General features: G+C 40.3%; 1 protein-coding gene across 1 annotated transcript in view; it reads left to right on the top strand.

The window, feature by feature from the left end:
- Nucleotides 1-746: 746 nt before the first annotated feature.
- The window catches only part of SUCLG2 (succinate-CoA ligase GDP-forming subunit beta), a 133,043-nt gene continuing 114,815 nt past the window's right edge, over nucleotides 747-18,974 (top strand). Inside the window, exon 1 of the mRNA XM_074602738.1 lies at nucleotides 747-890. Within this exon, the coding sequence (XP_074458839.1) occupies nucleotides 807-890 (84 nt within the window). The 5' untranslated portion in view covers nucleotides 747-806. The remainder of the gene's footprint in view (nucleotides 891-18,974) is intronic.

Genomic DNA, 18,974 nt, shown 5'->3' with positions numbered 1-18,974 from the left:
CCAGGCCATCTGACTCTTGAACTTGCTTCAGATTGAAGACACAAAACACCTGTGTCCACAGCAGTCCTTAAGTCATTCCTGATGGGCGGAACGAGGTGTTTTCACAAATCTGGCTTCTGGGACTCACTTTCATGAAGCTACAGGTGGGACTGGAAACTCCATGTGATGAGCCATGAGCTATCAGGGCTCTGGTCTTAAGCGCCATCCCCCACGTGGGCCTGAATTCAGTCTGGCATTAACTAACAGGTTTTACCTGTGGATGAAGAAATGAACAGAGGCATTTTGTGGAGTTCAGATTAATGTGCCTGTGAAGAGTCAGCTGGATCCCAGCAGGGCTTATTAGCGCTTATTAGCTTAGGTTAATTTACTATTTCCTATCAAAAGAAAAAAAATAAAAAAGAAGTGCTTTTAGTCATGAAAAAAAGTCAGAAGGCAGATCAGTGAGGGCAGTACCTCCAGCAGTTCCAGGCTGTCGCCTCACGCAACCTAGCTCCTGCACACAATGTTGTCTCCATCGCTCCCAGCCACCGCCTTCCCCACAAAGCCCCCTCCTGCCCTAAGCCCCAGCCCCCCACAGCCATGCTCGGCACAGGTACTCCCAACCCACCCTTCCCTCACACCGCCTCCAACCGCGCACCCTGCCCCAAGATGTCCTCCCCACACGGAACCCTACCCCGCCCGCCCCTCACAGCCCGCCCGTCCCCTCTCCTCCCCTCCGGCGGGGTGGGCGCCGCGCCGAGCTTCCGCCCGGGGAGCGGGGCAGGGCGGAGACAGCGGCCGCCGGGCGGGCAGGCGGCGCGGCTAAGATGGCGGCTTCCCTAGCTGGGCAGGCGTGGGTTGCGCTGCGGGACCTGGCCCTGAGATCCGCCTGCCTGCGGGGCAGCTTCCCGGTGAGTGAGCCCCGGCCCCGGCCGCCGCGTCCCGCTGGCATTGCTGGCGGCCCGGGCGCTGAGGGAGGGCGGCGGGCGGCGGGCCGCGCACCTGGCGCGCTGGGGAGCCTCTCCTCAGGAGCCGCCCCGCTCCCCGGCCCCTCCGCCGCCGCTTTCCGCCCCTCGAAGCTGCTTTTCCCCCGGGGCGGCCTCGTAGCCTCCCGCTGTAGGGCGGAGGCAGGTGGAGGGGGACCTCTCCTTTCCGCCTCGGCGGAGCTCGGGCTGCCGCTCAGGTTTCGTCGCCTGGAGGATGTGTTGAGCCCGGCTGCGCTTTTGGCGGGCGGCCCTCGCTCCATCGAGCCCGGCGCTCCCAGGGGCCGGGGCAAAGGTCCGGTAGCGGCCCTCGGTCGGCCGGGGCTGCACCCACCACCGTGTCAGAAGCTCTGAACGCTTCCCTGGCCCTAAAACTAAAAGTTCATTATTTCAGTAGCAGAACTAGGTGACACTGCACGTGAAGTAGTATCACTTATGGAAACACGTTTTGGGTGGTAGTGCCAGGTTGGCTTTGGGTTTGTGCTGGTGGCTGAGGTGAGGCCAGGGTGCGGATGCCCACTTGTGCTCGCCCGGGAAGGCCAGTCATCTCCCTTCCTTCCCAGTGGTCTTGGCTCACAGAAGTACGGTGGGGAGGAGCAAATGGGCCCCCTTGAAGGGCTCACGTTCAGGAGCTCTCTTGAGGTGCAGTGGGAGTTCTTTATTCACCTCGACAGCAGGCATGCTGAGGTAAAGTGAGATATGTACATTTTAGGCAGCTCTGGTGCCTTTGGCAACCAGCCTCTTTATTTTTTCTCTTTATTAGATCAGCAGCTGTAACGGGAATCTACTTTGGTCCGTGCTTCTGAGCATAAGTATTTTCCCAGAAGCAAAATCCTCTGGAGTGAACACAACGTATTTCTGGCCAGTTCTGCTCCATGGGTGCCACTGCTGGGGGATGCTCCTGGCTGCCAGCGTATGGCTGTGTGGGACGGCTGCTGGATAAAGCGCGGTGTTGGTGCCGAACCTAACTTGCACCGTATATCTACATTTGTGTGGTTTATCTTTTAACCTGAAGGAAGTTAGCTAGCTCGGTTTTAAATCTGAAATCTTTGTTGCCCAACTTTCCTTTTTTAATGATGGGTATACTATTTGGCAATTCTGTGCAATTAATTGATTTAGTGTTTGTCTATTTCACGTATGTATATACACACACAGACAAGGAGACCGTATATGTGTGTATATATGTACATACACATAATTATGTATATACAAATCTGTGTATATTTATCTGTGTATATACATACGTATTTCAATCTGTTTGTGTTGATGGGCAATCCTGTCAGCCCCAACAGTGTTTGGTGCGTATATGGTTGAAGATGTGTTCCTGCCATGATGGCTTATGTGACCCTTATCCTACAAAAATGTGCTGGGAGGTGACCTCCCTGTTTTTCTGTGCATCCCTGCTCTGATATGGAGGGATGTTGTAGGACTTGAGTATGGAACGTTGTCTGGACAAAGTCATCTTGGAGCGAGGCGTAGAAGGTGTTTTGGTTGAGCTTGGTTTCAAACCCTCTCTATCTGGCGCTGCAGCGGGGATCTGAGGGAGAGGTGGAAATTATGAGTTCACGCTCTGTTCTGTCGTCTCTCAAGGCGTGGAGTGATCCTGTAAGTTACTCCACTGACATCACTGGGTATCAGCTCAGATTCTCAAGAGTATTCTTAGGATATTAAGGTGGCCAACTTTTTTAAAAACTTTCTTTGTGTGTTACTTATGAAATAGAGATATTGAACTTGTATTATAAATCACATTATATTATTCTGTTTCTGAACTCTGACAGATACTGAGAGCATATCCCAAGAACGGTGCTTTCCAAGTACACTATTTTCAAGAACCACATCAATACTGTATAACAACAAATCAAGTTCTTAATTTCAAAGGAAAACACTTTCCTGTGGAAAGGTCTTCATTTTCGCTATGTTACGTTATAGAATTCCCATGTAAATAATCTCCTAATCTCCTGCTCTCTCAGACTTTAAATAAGTCCATCAGTCAGAGCCTGGATTTCTGTGGTACAAAGTAGGATAAAGCATCTGATAGTAAGAGAAGTCCTTCCTTTGAAAGAGTTTCTTTCATTTGTATCTTTCACTGCTTTGCTTAGACCAGAAGTTACACTGTTATTTTATTTGTTTATTTACCATAAACCAGCAAAACCTGTCCTCTTCTCCAAGCCTTTTCACAGGTAAGAGTCTTCCATATGGTAAGGATATAATCAAGAAATATCAGTCTTAAACTTTGTTGTTTTGGTGACCTTGTGTGAGTAGATACTTGCTGAGGTTTAAAGTATTTCCTCATAACCTTCATGACTTACTGTTGGAGTGGTGTTTGTAAGCTTTGTATCTGTTACAAAATTTCTTACTATTTCAAAACCGTTGATATTGTTCATAGCTGTGTTGAAACAAGCTTTTTGAGAAGTTTGGTTGTCGTTATAATCTACGCACAAACATTTTTCTGTGTAACCATTTTAGGGGTAGACTAAATGGTACTTTATCATATCACATGAAAATATTTTATCCTTCTGCTTTGTCTTTGGCTCTTTACCTTTTTACAACTGTTAAACATTTTTTACACTTTTTACTTTTTATATTCTTGATAGATTCAGTTCTTTGAGCTTTTGGAGTTTAAATCTGACCAAGTGTGTCAAGAAGTTAAAAGATAGATTTCAGTTGTCTGCAGTGCATGTGGACAAGTGTATTTAGACCTGCTCTTACTGGAGCAATATTTGTAAAGAGCTGTGACAAACGCTCCAGGGACCACTCCACAGCAGAATTCAATCTTGTTGGCTAGCAACAAATAGGCTCCATTGAAGGCTGTTTATTTGAATGGGAGTTGGATTGGGCCCTTTGGGACAATGCTGTGTTTTCAAAATAGCTTCAGATGCAGTGGATTTCAGTGATGAATATAAATAAGGAACAATTAAATCAGAATTATATGAAAAAAAAATGCTTAAGGTAACTCTCCAGTTTTCTAATACAGTGAACAGATTGACTGGTGCATTATGCAGCCCTATCCTAGCCTTCAGAATGGTCCTCAGTCCTGCCATAACATCTCCAAATTTCAGGCATGTTGAAAATATTAAAAAAAAAAAAAAAAAGGGTGAGGGGGGGAAAGAGGAGATCAAACAATATTCCTATTATAAAATCTGCTGCATGCTATATATGTTAAAAATAGGGAACTGTGCAAGGTTGCTCACTGCAAATGCCTTCAATTCCTAGACTTAAATACCTATAAAGCCTCATTAATGCTGGACAGAGAAAATTCGGTCTTTGTTAAGAAGCTATCAGCTGTGAGTTTAATGGTCTTCCATGCAACAGAAAACATTACTGGAAATAACTTTCAATTCATGACTTTAGAAGCTACTTCAGTGCTAAATTCTTGCTTTTTTTTCTTGGCTTTATGTTAAGTTCTTGAAAGTTTCTTGAAGGTTTGGACTGTTTCCCTATTTGGCTTCTCCTGGTTGACTGTTTTGCTATAATTTTTACGGGTTTACATTTAAGAGGCAGGAAATACATGAGCCTACAGACTTTCAGAAACATTTTTTTCCATAAGTACCTAAACCAAATGACTGGAAAGCCCTCTTCAAACTCCAGACAAAACTGAAATGCCAAAGTGGAACAGTTGTTTGGCCCACTCCTCCTTGTCAGTTCCATTAAACACATGGTAATTGACTCTTTTTATATGAAAGAAGGAAATGAGTACATAAATAGAATCTTTTTTTTTAAGTTACTTTTTCGGGTAGTTTTTTATGGTGGAACTTCTACCTTGGGAGCAATCTGTCTCTGGCACAAATATTCACAGCTTTGTCTAGAAGTAGAGAAGCTGCACTTTGCTGCATTTACTTACCTTTTGTACCTCATGTAGATGTAATCAGGGGATAAGGCTAACTAGATATGAAGAGACAGCCTTCATGAATATGACATTACGTGGAGAATTAGCTGGGACATCTGTGGTCTTAAACCTGGCTGTGGATAAGTAAACCCTTCCTTCCTGCCCTCCATCTTAACTCCCAGCCAGTTTACACAAAGAGACTCCTTACCTTGCTTGGGTATATTTAGGATTCATTAAAGTTTTTGCTATAAAAGCAAGTGTTTTTTCATTGATCTGCCTCCTGAGGCACTAGATAAAGTGTCAGTAGACAAACTCTGTTTTCTTTACAGATATCTGAGTGATTGTTTGTTTCCTTCTGTTTTTCTCTGGCAAACTGTCAGTGCAGGGCAATTTATTTAATTTTTTTTTTTAAACTTTCATTTGGTCTTTCTGGCTGATGTCTGCCAACAATGATACTATGAAGAACGTGTGAAGATGTTGAGATTCTTTTGGGAATACAGAAATGTGAGATGAGTGCTCAGAAACACTTGGGGTTTGGTTGTTTTTTAGAAGTAGATCATTTCTCCACTATATTTCCCCCTCTCTTGTTTGGAAGGTTCATTTTCAGCAAAAATTGGAAATGCATTATTTCAGTGCTTAGAGAGATGATTCTCCCACTCCCTGTTTCCAGGGCTCACTCACAGGTACAGTTCCAGGATTACTTATTCCCCAACTGATACATTATTTTTTTTTGCTGTTGACCACGCCTGTGACGAGTGGCTCGGCTCATTATTGCTTCAGGCAGTCCAATCCTTCTGTGTATGTTTGAGACTAGAATCTGCAGTTTTGAGCATATACCCTAAGGATTTTCTCCAGAAAATTCCCTTCCTTAATACTCTGCTGAGAAAGCCACTTTCTAGCCATCTGTGAATCAGTTAGCTGATGCTCATCTCTTCCCTGCTCCACAGCATTTTGATAACACATGGGACATGGAAATCGTGCTATCTGTGCAACTGATCATGACAGTAACTTTGGAACTTGTAATTAAACATTGATCCATAATTAATAGCTGGGTATTGATCTTATTTTAACTAGATAACACAGCAGTTGTAGACATGAAACTAAGAGAAGTTAAGATTGACTATTGTGAAAAATTCCTTAATAGTGGACGTATCCTGTGCTGTTGAATAGGTGCTGTTGAAGTCTCTGTTGCATGAATGATAGTTAAATCAGATTCTAAACTGTGCGCTGAAGCCCTCCTTTAGTATCGCAATGGAGATAAAATAAGAACCCAAGATTGGTGGGGTTCGAGTTTCACTTTTTCTGGTTTGTTAGTTTGTTTAAATGGTGCTGCTTTGTTGAGCAGATTTACCCGTGAGCTTTTTTCTTCCTGGTCTCTTTCTGCTTGCTCGTAGGTTTCCTAAACTACCAGAGTCTGTATCTCAAAATTGAATTACATTTGTTTTATTTCTGTGGTGATCTTATAGCATATAAACTTGGAATCCAAAATCATAAAGTTCTAGGCACTATCCCCATTGGGCACGAATGTGGGTTGGGCTGTTTCACTCAGAGTGTTTCATTTAAGAAAAGCAATTTTTAAATATTTTGTGAGTGATACCTTATTATTCTTTGGGGTTTATTTACCTTGCACATTGGTAGTACTTGGTGGTTGATCAATTTCAGTCCACTGTGTTTGTCTTTAATTTGTGGAGTAGCGCTTTATCGATTGGACCTAGAGAGCAAAGTAGTTTAAGTTTGCCTCTTATCATTTGTATCTTTATATAATTAATGATTTGAATTTTACTTTTGTGCTTTTCATAATAAAAAGGAATAGATTCGTGTTGTTTACAAGTGAAGGACCAAAGGTTAGGTGCATGTCCTTATCAGCTAAATTAGTTTGTACAAGAGGTGTTATAAATGTTGCAACTTTGTGGTGTGCTTTATGCATTTGTAGAGTGAACATGTGACTCTTTTTATAAAGAGTGCCTAGGTATTTTAAGTTACTAAATCTGGCAGTTTGTCTTAAGGAAGGTGGAACAGATGAAATACCTTGCAGATTCAGCAGGCAGTAACTCAGTCTGGAACAAAAGGGTTATTTTTTTTTTTTTTAAACGAGTAAACTGTAAGTGGAAGAGTTTTATTTGTCTGAAAACGGATAGATATTTTGAGAGCATCAGTAGCAGCAACTTTGAACACCCTTTCATACAGTGTGCATTTAGAATACTTCTGGAGCAATAAGCAAGCTCATGGGAACAATAACTGGGAAAGATGAAAAATGGCAAGGTATTACAGGAGTAGATAGACTCTGAGGAATATAAACAATGAGCAATAGTCTCAGTTTGTGTCAGGAGGTGAGAGAATCACTCTTACTGTAGTTACTTTACCTTTGGCATCTAACTCTTGTCCACTAAAATTCTTTGTGAGATGCAGAAGTTTTGTAGGAATTGCCAGGACTGGAGAATTAAGGGAGATTTTTGATCATGTTTGGTAGGTTTGTCTGCTTATCCAAGACTTTTGACTAGAAAACATGAGCTGCAAATTAAAAACCAGACAGCGGAATATTTCATCATTCTTTTGAGATCTTTCTCTGAGGGATCCATGGACAAAAGAATAGTTAAATTTGACATCTGCTAATTTACTGGCAGCCAAGAAAGCAGTTACTCCCTTGTGGGGGGAGGGGGAAATGGGGGGGAAGAAAGTTGCTTGTACACAATATTGGTATAAAAGCGTCTGGGAAATTCCAGTTATGGGAAAGATTATGTGAGCAAATTACAGATAACAATGACAGGTAAAGGTAAAAGATACAAATAGGTATTTATGAAAATTAGAGATGAAAGGGCTATTAAAAACAACAGAAGACTTCTTATTGTCAACAGATTATTTGCTTGGCTTTTTAAGGTCTGAAGATGGCAGGAGAAATTTACTTTCCCTTAAATTTTCTAGCTTCAACTCTGCTACGCTAAACACATTGGAGACAGTGAATCTATTTAATTGAATTCTTTCATGCAGAGATTCGGTCTGGATTTGTTTTTTGGTTAAATGGCTCAGATTAAAATAGTCTAAAGTAATGCCATAAATTTTGGCAATAGGGGAGCTGATGTTTAGAGCTTTCTTTAAACGTGGTATGAAACGCGTGACAGAGCAGCTGGAATGCATGGAGCTGCATCTAGGGAGGGGTGATGACCCAGCCTATGGGTCAGGGTTAGTGGGCAGACCACCGTTATTAACAGTGTTAACAGTATAATGGTGTTAATAGTGTAATAAAGTGTTAATGCAGTGTTAATAACAGTGTACATGTCTGCTACAGGCAGCTTGATCAGCAAGAATCAGATGAAGCTTCAGACAACTGGAGGAAGCCTCATATTGGCAGGCCCTGGTTCTTATGGGGGACTTCACTCACTCCAGTATCTTCTGGAGTGACACTGCATCAGGGCACAAATAATCAAGTAATCCAGGAGGTTTCTGGAGAGCCTTGATAACAACTTTCTAGTGTAGATGACTGAGGAGCTGTCAACGGGAGACACTACTGGACCTCATGCATACAAAGAAGGAAGAACTGGTTGGGGATGTGAAGATCAGGACAGCCTGGATTTATGAAGGGGAAATGTTTGGCCAAATGCTTCTTTGGTGAGGTGACTGGCTTTGTAGTTGAGGGAAAAGCGTTGCATGTTATTTACTTTGCTGGATACAGTATGGGCTGTAATAAGGTACTAGGAACAAGGCTGGGAATATTCCCAGTTTCCTAAATCAGTGAAGTAATGCCATCATCCTTTGGGCTTGGAAGTTCTGTTCCATTGGATTAAACTCATTTTCCTTCATCTCCCTCCACATAGTCAGGCTATATGTTTTAATAAGTTTATCGTTGCGATTCAGAACCATGCATATGCTGACAGGAGTATTTTTAAGGCTACATTTAATTTACCTGTGATCTACGTTATGGCTATTACATGTTTGGGGTTCGGGAGCTGCACAGATCTTTTCATGTTGGGCATCAAGCAAGGGTAGAAAACCTCTGGTGCATAACCTGTCTATCTGGGATTTTTTCCATCTCCTCTCAGTACTTCTTTGTGTGGTGCTAATGGAGAGGTTCTTTTGGTCAGTCCATTTTCAAAATCCAGTTGCCCAATAGTTATCTGAAGTGAGGAAAACATGGCAGACAGAGGTGTCATTCTGTCTGGAAGTGCGGAGTTTCAAGTTTTCTGCAGTCTTGCAACCTGTTACAGATTATGGATTGTAATGTCCAGTCATTTTTTAGTACTTTTTTCCACTAATGCAGAGATATCTTGTCCCACGCCACATTGCTAGCAGCTGTTAAGAGTGAAATAAAATGAGATTTTATGATTAAAAAGCAAAATACACGTTTTTAAGTCCTGGCCTTGGTAATACATCTTATTCCTTTGAATGTCCAGTAGCAGAAATAATCTGAAAACCCATCCATCATATCCAGTTGCCTAGGATATTTTTTTTAGACCTTTCCTATAAGTGGTGAGAGATTTGAGGTGGGGATGGGATGTCTCGCGTGGTGTTTGTCACAGAGGAGCCCAGGGCTGTGAGGAGCTCTTGGGAGTTTCTGACCCTGCAGAGTTGGCACTTCTCAGCTCATGGCGGGAGGTTGGCTGGGGTGTTTCTGTCTGGTGACAGATCGGATTTCTGCCAGCAGCTGAACAGTTTGTTCATTACCTTGCTGTCTCTTACGAGCAGCCATTTTGGGTCGGCATTGGCTTTGCTGGTGGCCTCTGTGGCTTAGTGCCTGATTAATGTTATCAGCTGGCAGGTAGGCAGTGTTTTTAGAGAGCTACTTGATGAACATGCTTCTCATGAAGGATTGCTCTCCCCTACTCCCTTTGCTCGCTGATTAGCGTTTACTGTACACCCAGCTACCACACGTCTATAAGTCTCAATCGTTCCAAATGGCTGAGCACATGCAGTGAACGTGCCTATATTTCCAGGAAACAAAAAAGCAGAGATTACTTTGTTTTAGGGATGACTTGAAATAGTTTTTCATTTGCCTGGAAAGTTTGATCAGTGGTGTTTGTAATGTAGAAATCCACTTTAAGGTCAGAGTCTTTGATAATGAAGAGATGATGCAGCTCGTAGCATTCTAGGCTTGCTTTGAGATTTGAAAATGACAGCAGAGTGAATTTCCAGTGTGAATAATGGAGAAATATTAATAAAGAAATGACCTGCGAAAGAAGGAAAAATGTTCATAACTTTTAGCTTCCTATTAAAAGTATACTTGCATCGATGATTCTGTGGCAGTTTCTGGTTTCTCCCCAGCTCTGCCTAAGCAGCCAGAAGACAGTCTTCCTCTTTTATGTTTGTTTCTTTGAGTTTGCTTCATGTCAGTCTAAGTCAAATGGTCTTAATTAAAACCAAGATTTATTAACAGTAAAAGATGAGAAGTGTTCAGATTTAAACAAAAATTGTGTACAAGTCGTTTTTTTGGTATTTCCAGGATAGAAATGGTTATGGTCCATTCTGCGCTAGTTAGGTAAACCAGCTATGACTTAGGCATGCTGTAGAACTATTTCTGTAGATACTTTACTATCGTTCTTTGTATACTGCTGTGGACATTTGCATCTTTATTGCTTGGGTGTGCTATGCTCCTTAGTGCTCAAAGTCATAATCTTCTGTGATGACATAATTAGGTAGCATGGAAATTATCGTGATTTGACTTCAAGTATTAAAGAGCCTGGGATAAAAAATTGATTATGTTTCATATTTACTTCTCTGTGATGAGAAATGGAGCTCAATTTGTCTAAATTGGCATTTTATTGTTGCTTTTCTTAAAATATCAGACACTCCGAACACTTGAAAAAGTGTTTTTCCAAGGTACGGTAGGCAAGAAAAGCTTCTTTGATAGATACGATTACTTGAGTCAGGAATTTGGAAACATTTCTGATCAACCCATTGACCATGCTATGAGTTTCGTAACAATTCAAGAAGCTTAATTAGGATGAAGTGTACAAAATATTGATAGTGGGGATACTCTGAAAAGCATGCTCTTTATATCTTATGGTTGGTGGTAAAATATTTATAGAATTATTTTTTCCTGGCTATATTTAATAGTTAAAGCATTTGTTCATAGTTGCATAAAAGTGTAATTTAAATCTTGTAAAAAAAAAAAAAATGAGGAATGCAAAACACTTCATAAGATGAGAGCAAAAAGTACTTAATTTCCCCTCAAGATATTTAAAATAAAAGAATATTTCTGATTTATGTGGAGAAGATAGCTCATTTCACTTTTTGAATAGGTGGTGCGTATCACCAACAATCTTCTTTCATTTGCAAAGCAAGGGAAAATATTATGGTATTTTCTGCAACTGATTATGCAGTTGTGTATGGTAGTGAGTTTATTTGCATCAGATACTTCAAAGCTCTTACTTTTTAGGTCAGGAAAGTATGCTTTTCCTAAAGCTTTGAAGTTTTAAATAAGTAAATGAACATAATCTGAGTAAAATTAATTACTAATGCAAAGCAGTGCTACTGGTGGCAAGCACATTGACAAAAGCAGAAATTGAATCTGTGAATTTATATTCTTGTTTCCTTTACCCAAGCAAAGGCTCTGAAAATTGGTTCCAGAAGTATAAAACTGTAGATATGCTTGCTTCTTGGGCACATGTGGATGTACAATAAGTATTTTAAATGCTGTTTTATTCTGCTGAAGTTTGGTTAAAGAATGCAAGAAAAATAAATGTTTTGCAAATGTTTTCTGAAGTAAGTGGGGAGGGCATGTTCCCTACCTAGTGCAAAGCTGTTTGCCCCTTTGAGTGCACTAGCAGCCTTGTGTTTGGGCAGGCTGCTTTGTTTTGTTGACATCCTGTTTGTTCTGTGACCTTAGGCTTGTTGTTCACACCAGAAAGCTTTCACGTAATCTCATAGAATAAGGAGCCTGCCATGTTTCAGCTGGGTTTTTTCACAAGTTGTTAATGTTCACTGCTCAGGTGAACTTTAGTGGGATTTGAGTATACTCAGCTCTGCTCAGTCAGCCTTTAGACGCTAAACAGAATGCATCAGAGAACTTGTCAGGGTCAAAAGTGTGCTGTCACTTAACTTGCAGCAATTTCTATTTTGGTGTTTGCATGTAAATGGAAGCCTCGGTACTCCCCTGGGTGGAGGTGCAGGATGCAGGGTGTTAGAGATCTGGCTTTGTCCTCCTTAATTTGGAGGTCAATCTGTAGCAGCCTTCCTGAAGCAACTGCTGAACAATTGGCTAGCAAGGTACGGGAAATGGAATAGTGAGGTCAGGGTTTTACTGTCCAAGAGGACGTTCTTTCCACCGTCTCCTCTTTTACTTTTGAGGACTGCAGTCCTCACAAAACCATATCCACAGACATCCAGAAAGATCGTCCAGGTGGTAGCTGCTGGGATCTGCCTTGTAGTGCACAAGGATGTGGGCTCAGATTCTGGTTTTCTGAGATAAGGAGAATAAGGATGATAAAAGGAGCTCAAGTCTGACCCTGTGCATGTTCCTGGTAGTTTACAATGGAGCTTAGTGGGTGGGAGAGTGTATTTACAGAATAGCTGTCAAAATCCCTGTGTGTAAGCAAGCTGTAAATAAGTCTATAAAGTATAATCATTACTGGAGACTTTAAATCTGCAATGAGTGAAGGACTTGCTTCAAGTTCATTCTTGTCTCTGCTTCCTTGCACGAGAAGTAAACAGAAGGATAAATCAGAAAGCTGAGTTTATAAATGTGATTTAAAGGCACATTGGAACAGAATTGTGTAGTTTCTTTTTCTTTTCTTTTTTTTTTTTTTTCCTTGAGCTAATGACCCAAATGAGTTCTGCAGTGTAGGAACATCACACCACGCTGCATCATTTCCAGGGGAGTGCAGAGGTTAAGCTTGGGATCAATCAGTTTGCAATCAGACTGATTATAAAAGGACAAGGAGGAGTACAAGATAAAATCAAAAGAACACAGTAGGACAGAGGGGTGTAGAGACAGACATTTGGGGACCCTTGAAGTAAAAAGGTTTCTTGCAGTTGACAGCTAGCAGGAACATTCTGGAGGACTGTTAAGAGAGGCATTAGGGTTTTATTAAAATAGCAGTTCAGAGTTTTCAGCTCCGCTTCCACCCTTAGTACATTTACTAAGAGAATGGCAAAGCCCAAATAATCCTTACTGTTTTCTCTGCAATACTGTGAAATATCCAAGACGTAACTGAGATGCTTCTAAAACTTTGTGTTTTTCATGTGCGTATTGCTATTACTTATTTAAAAGGGAAAGGTTTCTGAACAGATACTGTTCCATTTTTTAAGTCCAGTCTATATGGCTTTGTAAATCTAAGTTTGAGTTGTGAATAATATGTGAATGAGTTTGGTGCTGTCTTCTGGAGTCCTCTTCTACTTCTGTGGCATTTTTTAAAGCACAGCAAAATCATACTGTTTTGTGTTGGAGGCACCATGGAAAGATTGAGAAGGTGGGTTTTAATGAAAGAGGTAAATAAAGGAAAGAAAGCCCTGACAACATCCAGCCACTTCAGAATTGATGGACACACTCCTCATGTTCCTCTTTCCTAACCCAGAGAGTCCGCCATTGAGAGAGGAAAGAAAAAGTTGAACCAAAAATAAAGAGGGATTTTGAAGTATTATTATATGTTTCCAATTGATAAATATGTCATTACAGTTAAATATTTGTTTAGTGGCAGGGAATGTTGGTTCAGAGGTGGAAGAGGTCAATCCTCAAGAGTATTTTACATAGTTATTAATGAATTAATTTTGAGGTAGTGGGTAGGGAATTTAATGTTCAATCGCCTCAGTCATGATGGCATTTGAGTTTTAATCTGAAAATCTTAAAAAGCTCACATAGAGCCACATATTTTCAGGTTCAGTTGCCTTGCAAAGTTGACGGTTCAGCTAGTAAGCGAGTTTTGGGAAGGCTCATCCACTTCGGTGAGGAAATCGAGGGACACTGAGGGAGTTTGATTCATGACTTTACTTTGTGTCAAATCAAGTAGGTTTATTTCTTTTAAATCATTCACTCTCCCAGGTTAATTTTAACATTCAGGGTAGGCTGTTCAGGTTGAGGACGAAACTGTCCTTTTTCTAAATGGTTTCTGCAGGATCCTGCTACTTTGAACTGTCCTGTATTACACATAAATGTCAGACCTTCTTACTCTGACTAAAAGTGCACCCTGCTGCAGTCTCTTGTGTCCAGCTTTGTATTTTCTCCTTAAAAAGCAGAAGCCTGGCTTATATGGCTGTATCATGTAGAGAGTATTTTATAGGTGTTTATTTGATATCAATTGCTGTTCATTTCTACAATATTATTAAAATAAAACTCCTTTGGCAAGACCTGAAATTTGAAGGAGAAAGTAATATTGTTTCTCATTTAAATTGTGTATGAATAAATGATTACAAATTGACAGATATTGCTTGTAGTGATTCTTTTCTTGAGTGAAAAAACAATTTCTATTTCCTTCTTAATATAGGAACTTAAAATTCTTAAGAAATAAAAAGAGAAAGTACATGCAGCCCCAACACAAGCAAAGAGAAATTATGAGTTGAAAGTTTAATAGCTGCTTTTGTTTTCAGGGCCATGTTGCACTGCGCTAAAGCTGCAGATGGACAGTCTTTTACGGTCCTTCCTGTGGATAGGTTAGAATTTATTAGTAACAACAACAAAAAAACGTACAATAGGTGGTTGTGTGTAAAAACAATGGACCACGTTCTTCAGTGTCCCTAATCTGAGTCCTTCAACCTCTGCCCTGGTGAGCTCCGTAGAGCTGGTCTGTCATCTCCGACACCGTTTCTCAAACAATCTCTACCTGTTAGAGCAGATGTATGTTAACAGATGCCCCATTCAACATGTGCCTCTGCCAGGGTTTATAAAGCGCTGCCACCTGTATGCCAGATGGGCACCTTCTCTCACCTGTGTTCAGCAGGATCTCAATCCCGGGCTGTAAATTCCCACGCACATAGATGTAAAGTTTGCTGCTTCAGCAATAGGTTTTTAGGTCCTCACAGTTCTGAAAACTTGTGTCTTTTTCAGAGAGCTCATCCTGCGGATTTGCTCACTACCAGGCTTTTATTATTGCTTTAAATTGTGTACAATATGTTCTGGTTTAATTTGGTTTGAAACAATTCAGCCATACTTTATAATGCCTTATGAAACTCATCAATACTGCTTGTAATCTGTCTAATAACAGTTCAGTAAATGAGCATAATCATTAAACAAATTCACATTCTGTTAGTAATTGGTGACTGCCTGTTTCTCCACAGACAAGTGATGTCAGCTGGCATTTATTAGTTTTTAGCATGTTTTGTTATCTACAGGTAGGTAATCTGTAGTTTATATTCTTGCTTTATTGTGTTGCACTAGAATAATCAGTGCTGCCTGGTGATGGAAGAGAAGGTAGTTTCTCTTAACCAAAAAGGATGAGATGACTAAATATACCTCTTTTAGCTTTTCAGTTAAAATAGCTTCCTTGTCTAAAATTGACATGTTACTAGTTCAAGAAAGCTCTTTCTTTTATTTCTTTGATATTTGTCACCATCTTGATGTTTCCTGCTGTGATACGCTGTGATTCCTGCCTTCCTATCTCTGTTTTGCAGTGGCTCCTATTAAAAGAACCTTGTAACATGACAAGAGAAATTGGCTTTTCCTTGAACTGTATGAAAGTCTTCAGGGGAAGATTTAACTAAGCACTTGTTTTGATTCCATGAACTAGAATTAAAATGGTGACACAAACACTTAATATAGTAATAAAAAAAAATAAAAATCCTTTGACTGTTTCAAACTGTAGACTTCTGAACTATAGCTCTTCTGGAGTGTTACCGTCCTCTATAGTGAGATGCAGTGAATTTGCCTAACTGCTTCAGAAGGAAGTGTGCAGTTGAGTCGTCAGCATGTAGTTTCATGTTGTAATCCCCAGGCTCGGTTTGGGACAGGCAGTGTGGTCTAGTGTCTCTGCTGCCCTGGGGTAAGGGCAGGCTACTGTCAGAAGGGGTGGTCCTGCCCCCACCACTGCATTGCTGGGGTGTCTCTTGCACTGGCTCTCATCCTTACCTGGTCCCCTGGTGGGTTGGGTCACCGAGTCAAGTTGGTGACAAAAGCAGCAGGCTAGCTCCACTTCAGACTCGGGGGACACAAGGGCGGGTGTAGGAATGAGCAGCCGGGGAGCCGTAGTGGCAGCTTGCCTCTGGGTCATCTGAGCAGAAACGGGAAACCACAGCCCTGCAGTAACGACTTCTTCCACTACCTTCTGTTCTTGGTTTCAAGTAATACAAAGCAGTTGGCTGTCTGAGGGGCTGTATAGCTGTGTGAGGGCATATCAGCAATATATGGGAGAGTGGTAGTGAAGTCTAAACTGGTGTTGGCTTTGTTGGAAGACTGCAGGTCTAACACAGCAGCAGTTTTCCTGGATTGCAGAAGCACACAGGGAGGAATTGGTCGACTGCTTGAGTGTGCTGCTACTTAAATGTCACTAAACTGCCCGTGGATTCAGCTGATACACTTCTTTAGTCTAAGCATGACTTAAAGGGTGGATTAGTGTTTTCAGAAGCTTCAGAATGCTCAATTTTGAATAAGCTCATTTGGGTAATTGAAAAACAATGTTAAGGCAATGCAGGGCAAAGATTTTCCAAAATAGGATTTAACTTTGGGCTTTGCTATCAAGATTTGCTTGCTCAACATAATAGCTAGATTTTCAGTAATGGGGACTTCTGAGCAGAAACAGTTGCCTGTTTCAGTCTTTTGAAACTTTTTGAAGTTTACATACTTAAATAAAATGCTTTCCAAGCTCTTGGCCATCCTCTCAACTGTTTGTCAAGGGTATTTGTGCTGCTTTTATAACCAAGCCCCCAACTTTTCTGGTTTTTTTTGCACACATGAAGAGAATCATTTGGTTATTTCAACATAGACGATTGTTTCAGAGAGTCATATAGCTGTTAGGAATACTAATAATTATCCACCAAAACAAACTGTCTAGCTTTAGTAAACAATGATGTAGTGGCATATTTCATGGTTGGTTTTTATTTTATTTTATTTGAGGTTGAGAGTTACATAAACCCTAAGAATTGCAGCAGCAGATCTCACTCATTCTGAAAAGTGAGTATACGATTCAGTAGTATAAAACGGTAAATTGCCCCTACAGTTTATTGATCAAAATGTCATAGCTTTTGAAGCACTGGGTAGTGTGATATTTTATTTTTTTTCTCTGAGATATACTGCATTTTACTGCTGAAGATATTTTGTGTGGTGTATTTTAAGTAATAAATTTGGAACTAAAAGGCCTATAACTGTTAACTAGAGCTTGTGTGTTGCCTTTGTTTTAATTCAGTTGAAATGAATTCCCATTGGTGGGAATAAATAATGGAACTTAACTCTTAAAAGGTCTTCAGCTGTACCTACGGAAGATTTTAAAATCAAATGCAGATGTTTAAGGTCAAGATTGCTTACAGTGTTTTGATACAAACTGTAAGAAATAATCAATTCCTAACTACTATGGACAAAAGTATGGAAATTCTGGTTTTGTTGAGAAAATACTCAAGAATTCTTACTAAACTAGCTCACAGAAACAGTTTTAATCCTTTATAAATATATCACAGAAGACTAGATTGAGAGTGTGATCAAAATGCTCAGTGTTAGATGAAGCTGATGGTCTCTGCTGATACCAAAGGGACCTCACTGCCATACTGTGTGCAATCTCAAGTGAGCAATTTGGGACGTTGATGGAAGATGGTTTCCTATGTGGCTTTTAATTAGGATGGTCTGGATGCTAACTCCAGCTTTGGAAGATTAAAATTACTGATTTGTGGTACCAACAGGACATTACTTGTGAAGGACATCTGTTGTCCTCTTTTTCATAATATAACCATGGGTACGTGGCGTTAACCATCGCTGGAGAAAAGGGTGTGTGTGGTTTGACTTAACATGGCAGACCTTATAGACTCATAGTAAGAGTCTTTCCATTTTCTTTTGTGCTTGAAATAGTTGGTTTCCTACAGAACAAAGTGTAGTAATCTCTGTTTGCTTTTTATGACTTACACTTGTGATAAACTTTCTGTTTAGTGTAGTGCCTTTTTTCTAAACTTTTGTTTCTTGTTTCTACGGACGCTTACTTACGGGTACTTACTTACTCTTTGCATCAGCACTGCCAGCACACTGAAATAAGTATTTTAGTTTGTTTTCAGTGGCTTATGTGGTATATTTCAAGTATATGACCTAATAAAAAGTACCTGTACCAGAGCTGGTTTCTATGAAGGTACACCATTTAGTTGTATTTCTGATGGTTCTTTTTTGATAGGAACTTCTCCTACAACTTTCTCAATTACAGTAGCCGTATATCAATAAATATAATAAAGGTTTATTTCTTATATTGATGAATGGTATGCTGTTTCATTACTGTCATCTTTGTGTATCTGTTTTCTTTCATATGCACTTGGAATTGTATTACAGGTCAGAGCGCACAAATCAAATAAACTAGAGTGCTGTCGAATGTGTTGGGTAAGCAAATAGATTTTATTTTTTTTTTTTTGGTTAAATGCTTTTATTTTGGATAAGATACACTAAACACACTTCCTTTTTATTTTGGGTACAGGTTGCATCTAAAAGACTTCCCCATAAGCACCACAATTTTTCTTCCCAAATGACTTTCTAGTATAACCATTACAATGTAGTCTGTATTTATAAAAATTGATACTATATACATTTGACGTATAATTTGCATTCATGCAGAGATCATTTGCATTGGTAGAGCTGTTTTATACTGGCACCAGATCTATTAGCGTAGTTACAGCTACGTTACTTCAGTGGAGCAACAGAGGGGGAAGAAAGTAGTATGCGTTGATTTGGCCAGCTTTACTGTCAGGTGCTTTTAAAGAGATACACCTTTGTTTCATGATGTTATTAATGGCTTTCATTCATACTATGAATGAAAAGGGAATGTTGGATGTCACTAAAGTGTGTCTTCCTTTAACAGTCGTGCAATGAAATGCATTAAGTTAGGTTAATGTAAACAGTAGAGCTGCTCAAATTATATAGCTGTGTCAAGGGATGCTGTTATCCCAGAAATTTGCTTAGTGATGGTGGTGGTGGTGGTTTTGTTTTCTTTAATAGTGCTGATTATCACTGGATTCTCTTCCCCAAGCTAGAATTATTTGGCATTTTCCAAAAGTACAGTTTTGACCTGAAGAGACTTTGTAAGAGAAAATGAGTATTTAAGGTTAGGGTTTTTTAGTGACTTTGTCTAAAATTGATCACT

The sequence above is a fragment of the Larus michahellis genome, chromosome 10 (assembly GCF_964199755.1).
Source record: "Larus michahellis chromosome 10, bLarMic1.1, whole genome shotgun sequence".
Taxonomy (NCBI): Eukaryota; Metazoa; Chordata; class Aves; order Charadriiformes; family Laridae; genus Larus; species Larus michahellis.
Note: the sequence above shows the minus strand (reverse complement) of the source record. Positions and strands in the feature narration are given on the sequence as shown.